General features: G+C 50.1%; 10 protein-coding genes across 10 annotated transcripts; 6 read left to right on the top strand and 4 right to left on the bottom strand.

Moving 5' to 3' along the window:
* Positions 1–329: 329 nt before the first annotated feature.
* On the bottom strand, positions 330–2,141 carry APUU_41456S (NAD-dependent succinate-semialdehyde dehydrogenase; the record flags this gene model as incomplete). Its single annotated transcript, XM_041704641.1, has 6 exons — positions 330–915; positions 978–1,385; positions 1,457–1,652; positions 1,716–1,892; positions 1,955–2,036; positions 2,094–2,141. The coding sequence occupies 6 exons, from the start codon at positions 2,139–2,141 to the stop codon at positions 330–332; spliced, it is 1,497 nt and encodes a 498-aa protein (XP_041557206.1).
* Positions 2,142–2,496: 355 nt separating this feature from the next.
* Positions 2,497–2,914, top strand: APUU_41455A (uncharacterized protein; the record flags this gene model as incomplete). Its single annotated transcript, XM_041704639.1, has 2 exons — positions 2,497–2,694; positions 2,756–2,914. 2 exons carry the CDS (start codon positions 2,497–2,499, stop codon positions 2,912–2,914), a joined length of 357 nt encoding a protein of 118 aa, XP_041557205.1.
* A 480-nt stretch (positions 2,915–3,394) lies between these two features.
* On the top strand, positions 3,395–4,564 carry APUU_41454A (uncharacterized protein; the record flags this gene model as incomplete). Its single annotated transcript, XM_041704638.1, has 1 exon — positions 3,395–4,564. One exon carries the CDS (start codon positions 3,395–3,397, stop codon positions 4,562–4,564), a length of 1,170 nt encoding a protein of 389 aa, XP_041557204.1.
* A 729-nt stretch (positions 4,565–5,293) lies between these two features.
* Positions 5,294–6,391, bottom strand: APUU_41453S (uncharacterized protein; the record flags this gene model as incomplete). The annotated part of the gene is made up of 6 exons (XM_041704637.1): positions 5,294–5,461; positions 5,542–5,717; positions 5,772–5,825; positions 5,919–6,019; positions 6,079–6,165; positions 6,234–6,391. 6 exons carry the CDS (start codon positions 6,389–6,391, stop codon positions 5,294–5,296), a joined length of 744 nt encoding a protein of 247 aa, XP_041557203.1.
* Positions 6,392–6,911: 520 nt separating this feature from the next.
* Positions 6,912–7,686, bottom strand: APUU_41452S (glutathione S-transferase family protein; the record flags this gene model as incomplete). Its single annotated transcript, XM_041704636.1, has 2 exons — positions 6,912–7,276; positions 7,335–7,686. The coding sequence occupies 2 exons, from the start codon at positions 7,684–7,686 to the stop codon at positions 6,912–6,914; spliced, it is 717 nt and encodes a 238-aa protein (XP_041557202.1).
* A 1,167-nt stretch (positions 7,687–8,853) lies between these two features.
* On the bottom strand, positions 8,854–9,924 carry APUU_41451S (D-2-hydroxyacid dehydrogenase family protein; the record flags this gene model as incomplete). Its single annotated transcript, XM_041704635.1, has 1 exon — positions 8,854–9,924. One exon carries the CDS (start codon positions 9,922–9,924, stop codon positions 8,854–8,856), a length of 1,071 nt encoding a protein of 356 aa, XP_041557201.1.
* A 516-nt stretch (positions 9,925–10,440) lies between these two features.
* On the top strand, positions 10,441–12,244 carry APUU_41450A (uncharacterized protein; the record flags this gene model as incomplete). The annotated part of the gene is made up of 4 exons (XM_041704634.1): positions 10,441–10,698; positions 10,759–11,392; positions 11,459–11,781; positions 11,867–12,244. 4 exons carry the CDS (start codon positions 10,441–10,443, stop codon positions 12,242–12,244), a joined length of 1,593 nt encoding a protein of 530 aa, XP_041557200.1.
* Positions 12,245–13,045: 801 nt separating this feature from the next.
* Positions 13,046–14,105, top strand: APUU_41449A (uncharacterized protein; the record flags this gene model as incomplete). Its single annotated transcript, XM_041704633.1, has 5 exons — positions 13,046–13,341; positions 13,401–13,766; positions 13,829–13,851; positions 13,918–14,003; positions 14,073–14,105. 5 exons carry the CDS (start codon positions 13,046–13,048, stop codon positions 14,103–14,105), a joined length of 804 nt encoding a protein of 267 aa, XP_041557199.1.
* A 908-nt stretch (positions 14,106–15,013) lies between these two features.
* APUU_41448A (uncharacterized protein) lies at positions 15,014–16,553 on the top strand (the record flags this gene model as incomplete). Its single annotated transcript, XM_041704632.1, has 2 exons — positions 15,014–16,086; positions 16,151–16,553. 2 exons carry the CDS (start codon positions 15,014–15,016, stop codon positions 16,551–16,553), a joined length of 1,476 nt encoding a protein of 491 aa, XP_041557198.1.
* A 620-nt stretch (positions 16,554–17,173) lies between these two features.
* APUU_41447A (5'-methylthioadenosine/S-adenosylhomocysteine nucleosidase family protein) lies at positions 17,174–18,128 on the top strand (the record flags this gene model as incomplete). Its single annotated transcript, XM_041704631.1, has 2 exons — positions 17,174–18,056; positions 18,124–18,128. 2 exons carry the CDS (start codon positions 17,174–17,176, stop codon positions 18,126–18,128), a joined length of 888 nt encoding a protein of 295 aa, XP_041557197.1.
* Positions 18,129–18,156: the final 28 nt, after the last annotated feature.

The raw sequence follows: 18,156 nt of genomic DNA, 5'->3' as shown, positions 1-18,156 counted from the left end.
AAGACTGGGGAAATGGAGGTTTAAGGAAAAGACCCAGCAACCCTTTCCCCCACGCCGATGGTAGACGAGGTAATCGATCTAGATGAATATCGCAACTATACTCGCCAATGATTAAAGATGGACTTGCAATCTATATGATTTACCTCCAAATTGGGGAAGAGAACCGGGGTACGGGGAAGCTGGGCAACCCTTGGGGTATTTAGGGTTTTAGTTATCGAGGAATCCCGCAAAAGGAAAGAAGAACTCAAGGTATTTCGCACTACAGCTGGTATACGACTTGTAATTGGATGTAACGTAGTCTGTTTCTAGTCTTGCTACTGTTTCCCTGATCAGGCATCGGTATTGCCGATGGTGATTGCCTTGATGATCTGGTATTCGTCCATCCCATACTTACTCCCCTCCCTTCCATACCCACTCTGCTTGATACCTCCAAAGGGCGTCTCGCATGCGCTTATCTTCCCCGTATTCACCCCAATCATCCCACACTGCAGCCGGTGAGCCACCCGCATGGTCCGGCTAATGTTTCGACAAAAAAAGTAGCCAGAGAGTCCGAACTCGGTGTCGTTGGCCATGGCAATTGCTTCATCCTCTGACCTAAACGTGAAAATTGGGGCAAGGGGCCCGAATGTTTCCTCACTGGATACCTTCATTTCTGCCGTCACACCAGATATCACGGTTGGTGCGAAGAAGAACCCAGGCGTCTCTGGCCGTTTCCCGCCAGTCTCGACATGTCCACCCTTTGAAACGGCATCGTTTACATGGTCTTGGATCTTTTCCACTGCTGTAGCGTTAATTAGGGGACCCTGAGTCACTCCCTTGCCCATTCCCCGTCCCATTTGCAACTGGTTGACTCGCGCTACCAGAGCTGCGGTGAAAGCTTTGGCAATTCCATCTTGTACTATAATTCTGTTTGCGCTGGAGGTGCTAGGTCAGGACTACCGTGCTGTAAGAAATACTAGCACAGGTTGCGGACTTACCAAACACATGTCTGCCCTGTACACCGGAACTTGCAGGCCATGGCACCCTCAACAGCGAGGTCGACATCTGCATCATCAAAGACAATAAACGGGGCGTTTCCACCTAGCTCCAAGCTAACTTTCTTGACAGTCTTGCTAGCTAACTCCGCAAGCATCTTGCCAACTCGAGTAGACCCAGTAAAGCTGAGCTTTGCCACCTTGGGGCTCAGAGCAAGCTGCAACGAAGCAGTGCGGTCTTTAGTCGGACACACCTGCATACATTTTGCGGGCAGCCCGCTCTCAATTGCTAGCTTGGCCAACGCCAGACAGGTGTGCGGAGTCTCACTCGGAGGCTTGATGACAACCGAACAGCCAGCAGCCAAGGCGGGCCCGACTTTTCTGGTGATCATAGCCGCAGGGAAGTTCCAGCTGTAGGGCAGTGGTTAGTATTCAGGAACGCCTAGCAGGCTGGGATGAAGATAGAAGACCAGCAAACATACGGCGTAATGATACCACACACACCAATAGGCTGCTTGATGGTCATGACGACAGCATGCGGCGCTGTTGAAGGAATCGTATCGCCATAGGTGCGAGATGCCTCTTCTCCAAACCAGCGAATGAAACTTGCTGCGTACTCAATCTCCGCCATGGCTTCAGCGTAGGTTTTGCCATTTTCATAACAGAGGATCTTGGCCACTGCAAATTGTCATGTTAATTGTACTAACCCAACCGAGCAAGACGGGGCCAGGATGCACACACAGTCTTCAGCATTTCCCTGAATGCGATCAAACCACGCACGAAGCAGACTGCCCCGCTGAGCAGCTGTTGTGGTGTCATAGTATGTTGCTTGTGCGTCGACTGCACTGTCTATTGCTCTTCGGAAATCCGCTTCATCGACGCTGGCCACCGAGCTCAGCTGCTGTCCTGTTGATGGCTCTGATGTATATTAGAAATAGAGGGAAATAAAGCAGGGGCAGTGCGTTAGGGATCTCGCCTACCATAGACAGGAAATGTTCTGTCCTTTTCCTCCCATTCCCCGTCAATAAATGCATCGCAGATGAGCAGCGATGGATCGCTGAGCTTTGAGAGACGTCAGAAAACGCAGGCCATCTGCCGTCTGTCTAACAAGCCACTCACCAAGTTATGCAACTCGGTAGAAACGTTGCATCCCGTGGGAGCGTCCATGGTAGATAGATAGATAAGCTAAGGGTGCTGTGCATACATCAAATATGGCATAGAAGTCAGCATTATATACTGCCTGGATTACGCCAGGTATTATTACCCCGATTTGGGGTTGGGGGTACTGTTCGAAATATATACGATTCCCCGGAGCAGGCAAGGAAAGGAACACGAGATTCGCGCTCTTTACCAGGGCTACTGAATTGACAGACTACATTTGCCGTTGCTGGGCTCCGAGTCGGTTGAAACGCCAGAAGAATGGCTCGTAAATTCACTCTGGAGGAGGTCTCCCGCCATAATTTGGCCACTGACCTTCTCTTCATTATCAATGGGAAGGTATATGACGTTACTAAGTTCCAACATGAGCATCCGCACGTTCCCCTATACCACGCGGGCACATTGTGCTGGCAAGGAATATGCTAACAAGCGCAGGGGTGGTGACGAATTTCTACTAGACCAAGGCGGCCAAGATGTGACAGAGCTTTTTGAAGATGCTGAGCATAGCAAGGAGGCACGACAGCTGCTGGGAACGCTCCTGGTTGGGGATGTTGAAGATCAGGTCCGTCGTCAACCAGTGCTAATATCTGTAAGCTTGATTTTTAGCTGACGGGTTATTCTAGTGCTCGCCGTTAACCACAAAACAGGGCGAACAGGACAAGGGGTCTGATTTATTCCACTATTATCTCTATCTGGTTCTGCTTTCACTCTCTGTGTTATTGTTGGCCTGCTTTGCTGTACCGTTTGATACGCTGCACAAGGGCCTGTCTAAACACTCTTGAGCATTGAACTAAAACCGTTAGGGTAGCTTCGGCGATTTGTTTAGGATCATCAATTAATGCAAGAAGTTATACCCAGTTGGTTAACTAAGGGCTAGTACGCCTACCGGGTATACGAGTATAATGTAGTTGACATGAGTTCTCCAATTTGCTTATCACCATGTCTCCCAGAAGAAACCCACGGCTTTGTGTAATAAACACATAAGCCAAGATATCCCCCACGCTTTCTTCACTACTCCTGATGATAAATACTGCTTCAGTGACACGCAGTGCAACTCAATGACCATGATACCCCAACCCGCTTCCCCACATCGTCCCCAACTTGGCACAGACCAGGTACCGCCACATTAGAAGTTGTATCTTGACCTACTTATAGAAAGCGATTTGCTTAATTATTTTATCAATAACTTCGCATACTATACATATTTGAAGCTAAGGTCAACCTACAGTACCCACAACCCCCAGTACGAAAAGTATCTCACCATGCGCGCCCAAGTCCTCGAGGCATTCAACGCCCCCTACACCCTCAGAGCGGTCGAAAGGCCATCCAACCCCAAAGGGCATGATATCCTTGTCAATGTGAAAGCCGCGTCATACTGTCACACCGATGCAGTCTTCGCGTCCGGCGCCATGTGGCAGGATCTCCCAAGGGTTGGCTCGCACGAGTTCGCCGGCGTTATCGTAGCCATGGGCCCGGATGTTTCCTCTCGTCTAGGTCTCCAGGTTGGCACTTCCGTTGGAGTTCCTGGCCGAGCGTTTCACCCCTGCGGATCATGTTACCAGTGCAGCAACAACGACGGCGATCCGGAGAAATATGGCGTCTACTGTACCAAGGCCGGTAACCTCGGGCTCTCACGAGACGGAGGCTTCCAGGACTACTGCACTGTGGACTCTCGCCAGGTTGCTCCTATGCCGCCGGGAATGACTGCTGTCGATACGGCTCCGTTGATGTGTGCCGGGTTGACGATCTGGAACGCACTCGGCCAAGGAAATGTCCGGCTCGATAAAGGAAAGCAAGGCGGCGAGGGCATGACTGTCGCGATCTCCGGTGCTGGTGGTGGCTTAGGGCATTTGGGAGTGCAGTTTGCTGCCAAACTGGGCTGCAGGGTTGTTGCAATCGATGCATCGGACGCAGCACTCAGCCTGGTTCGACGGGTTGTGGATGGTCTCGGCCCTCTGGGTTCCAGGGTGACAGTCGTCGATGCACGAGTCCAGCCAGCGGAAGAGGCCCGCTGGGCTGTATGTGGGAAACCCGAGCCGGCCTTGGAGGGCGAGAAGGGTGTGGACTCTGTGCTCATTTTGCCAGAAGCCCAGCAGGCGCTCGAGTACGGTATGAAGCTGCTCAAAGACCATGGCACATGCGTTATGGTCAGTTTCCCTAAAGAGGGCTTCCGGATTCAGCCTCGAGACCTGGTGTTCCGCCATATCAAAATGGTTGGCGTGCTTGTTGGAAGGAATCACCAGCTCCGGGCGATGCTGAACTTCGCGGCACAGGAAGGCGTACGGGCCATCAGCAAGACATACTCATTGGAGAAGCTGAACGAGTTGGTCAATGACTACAACAATGGTGCCAGTGGAAAGCTGGTCATTGATATGGCCAAATCAATGATTTCCAGAGTGGCAGTGAAGCTGGTTGGTTCAGGCGCTGTTTAAAGAAGATATAGAGTAGCAGACGAATACATTAACAGTATGTCCTTACGGTCAGATGATAGAAATTTTAAATTCGAATAATGTTCATGGTTCCCACCGTGACCAGATATCAGTATTTATGGGGTATTATACCCGTACAATCATAGGCTGGATCTTGGACCTTGTATCATATCACTTCTTGAATCGCCAAGGTAACAGTATTCCCCATTAATGGGGTAGAAATACCAAGCGAACCGTCAATACCAATATTCTGTGCTCAAGGATTTATATCGCGAGCTCCGTGCAAACCCACTCCCATTCGCGCCGACGCAATTGCCAGAACCAAAAATAATGACCATCACTTCAAGTCCCGACACCATGCAAAAGGACCTGGTGCTGGGAAACGTGTGGAATCGGCCTAGTCTTGGACGGAAACAACGAAGGTAAGAAGTTCTAGCTCCATTTTCAGATGTGTGGTTTAGCCTAGATGTTCATAATGCTGCCTCCCCGCCAAAGGTCAGTATCTGAGTTCTCACACCCATCTCACATCCTCTCTCAGTAAAAGAAGTTTAAAGATGGTAAGTGATTATATTCGGTTACGCTCTTAGGAGATTCACTCGAAACTGGCGGTTAGGAAATAGCACAAATTTCCCTTCCCTCTGACAACTGAGAATATCCTCCCTCGTTGTTTCGTACCGTGGATGTTGACACCCCCAGGCCCATACAAAAGGCTAGGCCATATTCAACCCTAACTCAGACCTCGATTTCTGCTGCCCGCTTTTCCCTTGCTGACTTTCCTTCAAACCGTGTGCTGAGGTCCCCAACAGGGAGGGAGATTGGAAAATCAACGGACTGGAGCATGATGGAAAAAAGAAGATACCACCCAGCGACAGAAAAGACAAAAACGCAGGCACCGCCCGCCTGATTGAAATGGTTTAAGTTAGCTATAGGCCCTTCAGCAACAGGGGACAGAGGCTGTTGGGTGGATACGGTCTGCTTACCTTCTCTAGTCGCAGAGCTGCCTCCTGAAGGCCCTGGGCCAAGTACCAGTACGACGCCGCGAGAAGTAAAACCCCGGCTTCGAGAAACACAAAGATAAATACAAAGACGATATTGGTGCGCAGCGAGCACACAAGAAACATGAAGCACAGGACCCCCAAAAAACAGAGGAAGAATCCTGGAGGGGTTGTTAGGGGCCGTAAAACGTGCAACTGCGACGAAAGTAACATACCAAAACTCGAGTAGAATGATGCCGGATCACCGGAATTGGCGAGTCCGTACTGCTCTGTTACTCCCAAAGCAAGCCAGAAAGCGCATGTTCAAGCTATGTCAGTACAGATTGGCCACGTAAAACAACTGTCTTCCCTGACAAGCTTACCAAATGTGCTGAAGACGACACTAGGGAAGGTATTTCCAATGATGAGCTCAAAAATGGCCCCGAGTACTTGCAGAGTGCCTCCAAAGAAATAGTATACTCCACTAGCAGTGGGGGTGGTGTAGGCGTCAGCTAGGCCAGCAAGAAAGATCAGGTATCCTACATCAAAGAATTGCCTATCTCTGCTCCGCGCCACCCCATAGCCACGCAGCCGAAAGACGTGGTACTCAAAAGAAAGCCCAGCAGGGCCCTATAAACCCCAGGTCAGCACAGTAACGAGAATATAGTTTGGAAGTTGCGCTGCTTAGGGAGACTGACATTGGGGTTGGATTCCCCAAGGTTTTCCTCAGCTGTCCTTTGACGGGCAGCTGGGGAGTCAAGTACATCTTCTCAAACACATCCTTTGGGATCATGATACTAGCATTGGTTTCGTATCGGCTCAGATGCGAGATGTCAGATTTCTGTCGGGGCTCCATTTTCGGCCAGCAGAGTTGTGTTGCAAGGATGCTTGATATAATATTCGCTCATCAGGGGATGTGGGCTTTATATACGTCCTATGCTCTTCAATAGGCTGGGGAAAACGCAAAGAGTCCCATGGGACTTTAGACACTCGCAGCAGACCGTATACTCCAGGAATAGACCAGGCCCTCATCCAGATTGCGGGGGTGGAGTCCAACGCTAAAACTACCCCGGACCTGTGGGGAATCTTAGCGCCCTGCCTGTTTGGAATTCGGGGAAATTGACAGTGTGGAGTAGGAACTTGTGAGGTGGGACTGTGTTCAATCTCTTTGACATTCTACACATTCCATGGGGCAACATTCTGGCATTTGACGGCCCATGATCTCTATGCACAGCTATCTAAAGCTGCCGCACTGCACAACCCTACCATAAGGCAAAAGCGAATGTAATAATGAATAGTAATTGCTAATATGCTTTGTTATTTACTAATAATGTAGCTCCTCATCTGTCAAAGCAATAGCGACTTGGGCCTCCCCTTTACAACGCCTCTTTCATTCCATCCATCTTCTGCCTCATATTGCGATATCTCTCGGCGATCTGGTCTTCTGTCTTGTCCGTTGGAACCTTTATACCCCTCTGGACGGCACTACGCTTCATGATTTCGTCGTGCCAACGCTGAAGCGCGGGGAATTCGGAAAGACTGATCTCCAGCGCAAAGGGACCGTATCGGATCCATCCAAAATTGGCGATGTCGGCGATGGTATATTTCGATCCAGCCAGGTACGGACTGACCATTAGGCGATCGTTAAGAACGCTGTACAGTCTTTTCGTTTCGTTCATATACCGGTTGATGCCGTATGGACAGTATTCTCCGGCCATGAGGCGAAAGTGGTTTGCTTGTCCTGTCCAACTGTCAGCATGCCCTGCCTGAGGCCTGGATACTTGGAAAATGCTGCGCACCTTGCATTGGCCCAAGGCCGCCCATCTGGAACATGAGCCAGCTTAGCTGCTCATAGTACTCGGGAGAGTCAGGGGAGTAGCTGATCGTGCGATTGTGATCATACTTGTCGCACAGGTACATCAGAATCGCCCCGCTCTCGAAGACGCGCTGGCCCTTGTCGGTGATGGCCGGAATGCGTCCATTGGGATTGATTGCCAGGAACCAGGGTTCTTTCTGGGCGTTGGTTGAAATATCAACCGCGACTGCCTGGTAGGGGACGGATAATTCTTCTAAAGCGATTGAAGTTTTGATGCCGTTGGGTGTCAGCCAGGTATAGAGCGTGATGTCTGTTGATTCGGTGGACAACGACATGATTGCTCTTGGAAGGGAAGCGCAGTCGACTGAAGTCCTTCAATAGATTATTCTGGTCATTAAATACGTAGCTGATCGGATCTCATCTCGGCAATCAGAAGTAGGGCTGGATTGTCTCCAATTTGGAGAGAGGTGGCGGAGACGATTTCCCCCAGGCCTCGCAATGTCAACAATGACGCAGCGAAAAGACTGTTGAATCCCTAATTAGATAGTCGAATACGTCCGAATTCACCCATTTCGCATCTCTCGGTGATATTATTGCATACCAAAGGCCCAGGATTGTATGTTTGGAGCAGCCACAGCCCATAAAGTTGTTTATCACCTCCAGCTTGTGCGTGCCTGTTGGATGCTCCTACTAGTACTGGCCTAGTCTTCTGTCTTGCGTCCAATCGAATTAGATGAATTTCAAGCGAATATGGTAGATTATTGTGCGTAGTACAGATCACCAAAAGCCACCACAGACACTGCTCTTGACAGGGTGTACACACACCTTCAATGTAACTACCACGTATCTTCCTATATTCTCAGTAAGCTTCTGTATATAATCAATGTTAATTGTCCCAGATGAAACAGTACCTGGTATTGGCCATTCATGCGACGTCAGATGGGCTTAGATTGGCAATTGCATCCATATATGCAATCCCATGGAGCTTCGGCAGTCCTTCAAATTGAATCCGAGACATGCTGGATGCCAGTATGAGAGAGGTTAGGGCTCACGGTTCCAAACACCAAATGGCTGTTTGTCATTGCATAACCGATTCTATAATAGCACTAGGATACCACTATGATGACAGTCCTATAGAAATATATGCGAGCACACAATGATCCCTGCTGGCCGAACTTAGGCGGGGAGCTGGGGAAACCGGTTTGAGGATTTCATACCCTTCCACTCGGGGGTGGGGAAAGGAGAAAGGCTTGAGCTCTGCCTCGTGTGCAAGGCAGTGAATTGACCAGTTTCAGTTCTCTTTCCTATGGTGCAAAGTGGTGTTATCTTTTCCAGACTTACGGCTTGGGGTTGGTGGACTCTACCGAAGTATATATTGAAACCTTGGCAAGATGTCTAGTAGGAAAATGATAACGAATACAACGATATTTACAACTTATAAAACAAATAGCAGGATAATTTAAGTGGCATTCTCATTCTGTTACAAACAGGTTTGAAGCTATCTAGCTTAACTTCGTCGGCACCTCCTTGCCTTCCAGCCATAACCCTAAGTTTGCCGCAGAGTCCTCGTACCATCGGTTCATGACACCCTCCTCCACATACCCCATATGAGGGCTGAGCAGAACTTCGCTTCTACCATCCTTGCCCCAGGGAACACTTCTCCATCTGCTGTCCTTGGGGAGTGGCTCGAAATCGTAGACATCGATGGCGGCTCCTCGGATCTTGCCTTGCTCCAAGGTCGAGAGAAGAGACTTCTCATTGACCAACGGGCCCCGTGATGTATTAACCAGTAAGGCGGACGGCTTCATCAGTGCCAATTCCGGTGCCCCTAATATGTTCCTACTCCTGTCGGACAAGACATAGTGGATACTCAACACGTCTGCACTGCGTAGCAAATCCTCCTTGCTCGCCGCAACCCGGAACGTCCCCTCGGGCAGACCAAAACCTCGAGCCTTTTCATCCGCCTGCTGCTGCGTGAGATTACTTGACCAGGCCACCACATTCATTCCAAAAGCTAGAACCCCAACCTTTGCGGTGTCGGCGCCCAGTTTGCCGAATCCCAGCAATCCCAAAGTCTTGCCCGTCAGGCCAGTGGCGAAGGACCCTTCCCAGCCGCCCTGCTTCATTCTAGCATCATTGCTAGCCACGCCCCGGGCAAGACCCAAAATGAGAGCCCAGGTATGTTGTAGTGTTGAATCGAGGGAGGTGGGTGTTGGCACACCACTTGTGCTGAGCCCGAGCCCGATCCCCTTGGCTCCAAGGACCGGAATACCGCGCTGACTGAGCGCGGCCATGTCGATGGCGGAGTTTTTCATTCCAGTCGTCAGGACGAGCTTCAGATTCGGGAGGGCGTTTGTAACGTCTGCAGGGAGTGCCGTGCGCTCACGCATGGTGGAGATGACATCGAAAGGTAGGAGACGCTGTATGAGCGACTCCCTTTCCTCAGGGACCTCTGGGTGAAGTGTATCCGGGAAGGAGGCGACATCAACACGCGAGGCAAGGTGATGGAATTTGGAAACTGCAATCCCCTGATAGTCGTCCAAAATAGCAAGACGAAGCTTTGATTGAGACATAGCGATTCCGGGGTATGCCGGGTTGGGTTCAATAGATGAAAGGAAAGGAGAAAGACGACACCAAAGAGGGGAAGCACCTAGTTGGTGAGATTTACCAAAGGGACATGTACGCATAAGTATAGTAGCATGGGATTTATGTCCACCTACGAGCACGGCCGGTCTAGGGGTTCTCCTCCAACGCTCTCTTCCCCAGTAACCCTTCGCCACCCCCAACCCCATCATGTCCTCGCAGTCCCCTCTCTACAAGATCTACCCCAAATTGGGCAGTCATTACGAATTCCAATTGCTCCCCACGGCGACACCAACTTGCTGGATGAGGATGGCCATCTGCGCAAACGAGGAACTGCACCTCGTTTCCTGGGATACAAAGTGGCAAGTAGTGAAGCATGGGGTATGGAGTTGTGTGGGGAGATAGTGATATATGTGCCCTATATTTATATGCTTTTTCGCTGCCGTGATTTGTAGATTCCATCGAGTTGTATTTTGTTAAGCTCTGAATATTAGTTTGTTCTCAAAATGATTGAATCAGTCGTCCAGATGCCGGGTGTCTTGGACATCCATCAAGGCATTACCTTCTTTGCCGCAGTCTCTGTCTTACTTGTCCTTATTAAACTTGCAAACAAAACCGACATTCCAAAGATCAAAGGCCTTTCGGAGGTTCCCGGCGTTCCTGTCTTTGGGAGTCTGTTTCTTCTGGGGAAGCATCATGCACGCAACTGTGCCAAACTAGCCAAGTCCTATGGCGATGTTTTCCAGGTTCGCCTAGGGAATAGGGTAAGTTGGGATACCACATACCAGACAGACTGCTCGCCATACTCATGCACCCATATATAGAGGTTCATCTATGCAAACTCCTTTGAAGCGGTTAGGGAACTCTGGATCAAGAACCAATCTGCCCTCATCTCTCGCCCCCAGTTCTGGACGTTCCACAGCGTTGTGTCCGAGACTCAGGGCGTGTATACCCTCGGAACGTCGCCCTGGAGCGAGTCTGTCAAGAGAGCGAGAAAGGCTGCTGCCACGGCTCTCAACCGAAAGGCTGTGCAGACCTACCTCCCCTTCATTGATTTGGAGTCCACGACCAGCATCAACGAGTTGTTCAAGAATCAAAAGCTCGACGACGACATTGACCCAAATGGATACTTCCAGCGCTTTTCGCTCAACATCAGCTTGACCCTCAATTACGGAATTCGCCTCGATGGCACGGTGCGCGACCACACCTTGAACGAGGTTGTAACGGTCGAGCGAGAGCTGGGTAATATTCGCGGTATTGCTCATAACTGGCAAGATTATGTCCCTCTTTTGAGACTTTGGCCCGGGTTCAAGAAGAATGCCATCAAGTTCCGTGGTCGTCGGGACGAGTATATCCTATCGTTCTACAACCAGCTTAAGGAGAAGATTGCCAATGGAACCGATAACCCGTGTATTGCTGGCAACGTGTTCAAGGACCCTGACGCCAATCTCGGCGAAAGTAAGGAAGGCCTTCTCTCTTCTTCTCACAAAGCCGCTAGGTAGCTAACAACTTTGGCTTCTCTAGATGAACTCAAGTCCATTTGTCTGACAATGGTCGCCGCTGGTCTGGACACCCTCCCCGGTAATATCAACATGACAACTGCGTACCTGTCCTCCCCTCATGGCCAGGAGCTGCAGAAGCGCCTGTACGACGACATCATCCGTTCCTACCCGGATGAGGACCCCTGGCACGCCGTCCTGGTTGAGGAAAAGTCCGAATTCATGCGCTGCTTCGTCAAGGAAGTTCTTCGCTACTGGTCCACCCTGAACCTGTCGTTCAACCGTCAGAGCGTGAAGGATATCCAGTACAAAGGCGCTACAATTCCGGCCGGTACACCCTTCTTGATGGTATGTCCCAGTAACTATAGCCATTCCTGTCTTTCCTTCGTCTTTTAGCCCAGCACGCATCTGATCTGATATATGCCTATTCCAGAACATGTGGGCAGCCAACCACGATGCCGAGCAATTCAAAAACCCCATGGAGTTCAACCCAGATCGCTTCATGGGCATCGAAGAGGCCGGCGCAGGCACTCAGCATTTCGGCTACGGGGCCGGCACCCGCATGTGCGCTGGATCCCATCTTGCCAATCGCGAGTTGTATGCCATCTTCTCGCGACTGGTGCTGGCCTTCTACATCAAGCCAACAGCCGACCCTAAGAGCCGACCTAACTTGGATACCATTGACTGCAACTCGGTTCCAACCAGTATGGTGACGCAGCCGAAGCCGTTCAAGGTGCGTTTTGTACCGAGGAATGAGAAGCAGTTGGAGAACTGGATTAACGAGAGTGTTGATAAAACTGCCTATCTGTAAAGGGTCCGGAGGGGGAGGGTTTGTGGGGTTGAACCAGTGGTACTTTGTTTCACTTTTCCTATTTTTCTCTTTTTGTATGTACGTAGCATAACCGGTAGTGGCTAGAGTGGCTGCAGATATCACCATGATATGATAGGATACATAGGGTGCAACAAGAGACACATGATTTATGTACCTGAACGCGATCGTTTCTCCCTTTAATGGGTTTCTTCAGCAAATATTGTTTATTTTGGCTAGAAGACTTCACCATCAGAGTGTGAGTTTGGTTTAGTGCAGATGATATCTTGACCGTCGATTTCGTCTGCTTGCTCTCTAGGTTAGCGGACATTGATAGAAGGCAACTAGTCATACTCATAGTAGTAGGGTAATCCCCCCCTAGACGCAAGACCCCTCAATTCATGCGATGACGACAGACCGACTACGACTACCGAGAAGAACAGGTACTATATTTCACCTCCATATCTCAGGCATACATAGCCGCTCTTTCGGCTAGACCACACGTTAATACTACCGACAGACAGACGGCGGCAGTTCGTCACCGGTAAATAGTAGTTTCGAATGGTCTGCGCTCAGAAACGGCCGCTCCCATCTCCACCCGCTTCTCCAATTTGGGGAAGCCAGGATACCGGCTGCGTAGGTGACCCGTATATATTCCCGATGAAAATACGATACTTGGACATAGCTATTTATTGATGTCCATCCTCCGCCTCTGCTCATTTGAGGTGTATTGAATTGCAACGTCACGAAGGTAGAATTCGCCCCATTTTTGCCGACAGAAACCTTACCTCACCAGGAACCACGATGGCAAACCCCCGACTCAGCGGCAAGACAATCGTCATAACCGGCGCCTCTTCTGGAATCGGTCGTTCAACGGCCTTGGAATTTGCAAGATCATCCCCGAATAACCTGAAGCTGGTTCTGGTTGCTCGGCGCCTGGATCGACTGAACACACTTGCGGCCGATATAGCAAAAGAGGTTGGCAGCGCAGTGAAGGTATGCACAGTTGCTTTGGATGTTAGCAAGGAATCCGAAGCCTGCAAGTTCATTGAGCGCGTACCGGAGGAGTTCCGCGACATTGACGTGCTGGTGAATAATGCGTAAGTCATCCAAACAAACACGCCCGGTCGACCACGGTTAACACATGGATTTCGCGCAGCGGACTTGCAAAGGGTGTAGCCAAGGCCCCGAATATCCCACTTGAAGACGTGGACGTCATGCTGTCAACGAACTTCACCGGGCTTGTCAACATAACCCAGGCCGTGCTTCCCGTATTCATGAAACGTGGTCCAAGTGGACGAGGCGATATCATCAATATCGGAAGCATTGCGGGGAGGGAGTCCTATCCAACGGGAAGCATATACTGCGCCAGCAAAGCAGCATGTAGAGCCTTCACGGACGCAATGCGGCGTGAATTAATCTCAACAAGAATCAGAGTGATCGAGATCGACCCGGGCCAGGTTGAGACCGAGTTTTCGATTGTGCGATTTGGTGGGGATGCTGAGAAGGCTGCTGGGGTTTATGCGTATGTTGATCTCTTGCTGTATATTTTGGTTTGCCTTACTGACAGGCGGGATATATCTAAAGTGGCTGCGAACCGCTTACACCGGGTAAGTGGATATATAGATATGCCAGCCCCAGGTCGTTTTCATACAGCTGCTAATTGCTAGTTTTAGATGACGTTGCCGAACTCGTCGTTTTTGCAGCTGGACGACGGGAGAACGTGGTCATTGCAGATTTGTTGGTGTACCCCAACCATCAGGTAAGATACTCACATCGACTTGGTATTCTGTTACTGCTCTTGTAATTGCTGATGCGTTGAGGAAACTAGGGAGGAGCGACCGCATTGCACCGCACACTGTAGGAGAAATGGGAACCTAGCGAGACAATATATGCCACACGTGGGATTGAATTCACAGTCAACGTGCCAGGGAATCTGCAGATGAGTAGCTAATCTAGAGAAAAGATTATCTACGCCGTCTAGTTGCTGGAGGTAGCTGTTGCTACTACTTGTTAGGCTATATGGTCACGTTCCTTTTCGGGCTTTTCTCATGTATATATATTTATATCTATATGCAATGAGGATCTGTTATCCATGTTTATAAATGAATTGCCCCTGACAGTAGCCCGCCTAGGTAGATATCGGCCCTGGGGTTTAAACTAGGTTGGTTCGGTAATACTACAGGCAGGGGAACAAGCAACAAGCTTTATGATGAGTAACGGGGCAAGCATTTATCTTGTCTAGGCTATGAATAATAGATATATTAGATGGAGGGGCTGAAACACCAAGGTACCGCTCTGCTCGAAGGATTACTGCAGAACTTGGTACTGCAGAGACCCCAGACACTTAGGTATAACCGACCCGCTAGGAGCGCGATCCCGCAGGTTACCGGAGGGGTCGGTTATTAAATATACGGAGCGCCCTCTAACATCATTCTTCATCAACTCACCATTTGCAAGTTCGGGGCTTCTAGCTATTCTTAACCTAGTAGTTCTAGTAGCCGAGGAACCAAGACGGCCGTTTTACCTCAACGGGATTCCTGATAACTGTATCAGGGAAGGTTCTCAGCACTAGTACTACTTTGATAAAGTACTTGGCTGGCGGGATACAACAAGCACACGCAACAGATGGGAGGCCTAATGTTTCAGGTCACTTAAGACTTGATTTCCCTGTTTTTTCTAAGCCGTCCGCAATATTTTCTACGCACCCTCCTTGCGAGCTCACGACGCATCTATTTCTCATTCTCGTATTACGAAGTTAGCTAAGATAAGATGGGAAAGCAAGAAATCTACGACCTGCGCCCCACCGGGTGGGAATCAGACCCACCGGATGAATATTTCAAGCTCTCCACACTAGACTACTGTGTCGGCCAAGTATACACAAACTACGCACTCTTCTTCAAGCTCGCAGATACCGAAAAGCCCAAGACCATCCCAGTGCTCAAACACGGTCTCGAAGTCACCCTCAGCCAGTGCCGCCAGCTGTGCGGAGTCCTTGAAGAACACCCTGCAGGCGGGCTGTGCTTCCACAAGAAGAAACAGAGCACCGTCGAGTTTCACGTCCAGTGGCTCGACGGGCCCGAGGATGAGGGCAAGTATCCATCGTTCGAGGAGCTCGAGGAACGGCATTTCGCCTCGCAGGCTCTCGGCGATATCAACACGTGGAGCGTGGCCCCTATGACGTACGGAGAAAAACCAGAGGCTCAGCCTGCGAGTAGCCCCAAGGGGTCTGCTTTCAAGATGAGCTTCATCCGCGGCGGCGCGGTGTTCATGATGCACCACCACCACTACTGTAATGATATCATGGGCTGGGCTGGGGAGTTGCACCAGCTGGCCGATAACTGCGCTGCGATCTGGAATGCTCCGAATGGAACAACGCCGGTTCTTCCACCCTGGGATCCGAGCTGTCTTGACTTGTCTAGGGTTACAAAGCCCGATCTCCCCGAGGACCAGCGCATCGACGGACCCGTGACGCCATCACGGCACCCCGATCATAAAACCGGCCAGTGGCTACTCTTCCACCTCCCGAGAAGCAAAGCGGTGGAGCTGAAGCAAATGGCGAGTCCCAAGGATGGAAGCTACTGGATCTCAACCTACGATGCGTACACCGCGTACATCTGGCGGGTGCTGTCAAAGCATAGGGCGAAGCTCTTCAACCCAGATTCGCAGCAGAACCATCTCCTCTGGGGCGAGGCTGTCGATATGCGGAGGCGCTTTCGGAACCCGCGCGTGCCAGAGCGCATGCAGGGGAATGTTGTATTTGTCGCAATTAGCACGTCTAGTCCCACTCCTCAGCCCACGGTCTACGAGGTGATATCTGAAGCACCGCTGTCAAAGCTAGCTTGGTATGTATCCCAGCTTAGTCTTACTGTATCACCAGCACCAGACGTGTTTCTAACTTACGCCTAGGTATATCCGACAACTCACAAACAACATCACGGAAGAAAACCTCGACATTGCGCTCTCAGCAATCGCGCCCATCCGCGACAAAACAGCCTTGTTCCTACGCACCGACAGTTTCCCGCCTATGAGCAACATTACGACAGACTGGCGGGACACGAGGCCGTGCGATGCTGATTTTGGATTCGGAAAGCCTCATGCCTTTCGGTTTCCGTTTGACACCGTTACGGCTGGGATGACGGTCGTTTATCCTGTTCGGACTAATAACCCCCCTGCCGGTGAGGACGAGGGGAACGAGCTTAGTATTGGGTTTGAGAGGGAGCTTTCCCGGGAGTTGCTTGAGGATCCGGAGTGGAATCAGTATTTTGAATACAGAGGGGTTGATGCTGAGGAGAGGGCAATTAGGGCTTAGAGTGTTTTTGTTATTATGATTTCAATTGTATCCCCCAGCTCGTTGTTGGGCTGCCTTACTAGGGATTACTCTAATTTTAAAATATAAAATATTTATATTATATAGAATAATTTAAATATTTCATGAGTTGCATATAATACTAAACGTATAAACTAATTGTACTTAAAATTATATTAAATAATATTCATATTTCGCTAATTTAGAGCCTTTTAAAAATAAGAGACAGAGCTAGTTTTTCCATTTTTTTTTTATAGAGAAATCGGGCGCCAGGTGGGGCCGGGCACCAGATGATTAAGCACGGTAACTGTAAACAGTTAATGTGCAGTAATTCCGCCTTCTCCATCCCAGCTTTCCCTCAAAACCGTCTCATCACTTTGAATTGGTCCCTGGACTGCTTACGTCCCTAAGCATATTTGACTGGATGAACTTCTCGATCAACCGGGTCTTGAATTCTTGATATTCCCGGTTCCAGTGCCGCCACCAACAACCATCATATCTGGGATTCTTTACCTAACCTGATTGGCGGCATCTGGCACGCAATGCCGCCCCGCCGAAGCCATGGAGACTATACGTTGGGGTGGATTTGCCCGCTAGAAATAGAGCAGGCTGCAGCAATCAAAATGCTGGATGAGATACATGAGCCTCTTGAGCAGGAGCGAGCCGACTACAACACATATACATTGGGGAGTATTGGCCATCACAACGTTGTAATCGCAGGACTACACCAACCAGGGAACAGCTCAGCCACGTCGGTGGTGACTCAAATCCGGAACACCTTTTCAGATATAAATTGTGTTCTTCTCGTCGGTATAGGAGGGGGTGTGCCTGTCAAGACCAACAGTGGCATCATCCGACTAGGGGATGTTGTCGTGAGCAAGCCAGCTGGTGAATATCCCGGGGTTGTACAATATGACCACGGAAAGGCTGAAGTGGGCGTGTTTAAACGTACCGGCGCACTCCCACCACCCCCGGCAGTTTTGCTCCATGCCGCACAGGATTTTGCTGTGAACCGTACATTGACAGGCGAGTTGATGGACCCTCTGACGACATCGCTTTCGCGCATCAGCAGTGATGGGCGACTCAGGGGGTTTCAGTTTCCTGGTCGAATGAATGACTTTCTATATCAGAGCGATTATGTTCACCTGGGCGCCGGGGAATTATGCAGCGAATGCAACTGCGATTCTCGTGAGCGCATAAAACACGATTACGGCGTCGATGAGGCATATGTACAGGTCCATCGAGGCATTATAGCATCAGGCGAGTTTGTCATCAAAGATGCGATGAAACGGGACCAATTGGCCGCCCAGTATGGCATCCTATGCTTTGAAACAGAGGCAGCGGGTGTGCTGGCGGATATGCCTTGCTTGGTGATACGAGGAGTTTCGGACTACTGCGATTCACATAAAAATGATCAATGGCATGGGTATGCTGCAGCAACCGCCGCTGCATATGCCCGAGAGCTCGTCCTTCGAATGCCAATATACAAATCGAAGAAGTCGGTGGGTAAGAGCAGAGGAGGTGGGGGGGGGGAGCAGATACCCCTGAAGTAAAATTTTCTAATTTCATATAGGATAACCCAACCTCTAACGCTTTGGCGCCGCAT

Source organism: Aspergillus puulaauensis, chromosome 4, assembly GCF_016861865.1.
Source record: "Aspergillus puulaauensis MK2 DNA, chromosome 4, nearly complete sequence".
NCBI classification, from domain to species: Eukaryota; Fungi; Ascomycota; class Eurotiomycetes; order Eurotiales; family Aspergillaceae; genus Aspergillus; species Aspergillus puulaauensis.
This window is presented reverse-complemented; position numbering and strand designations above follow the sequence as displayed.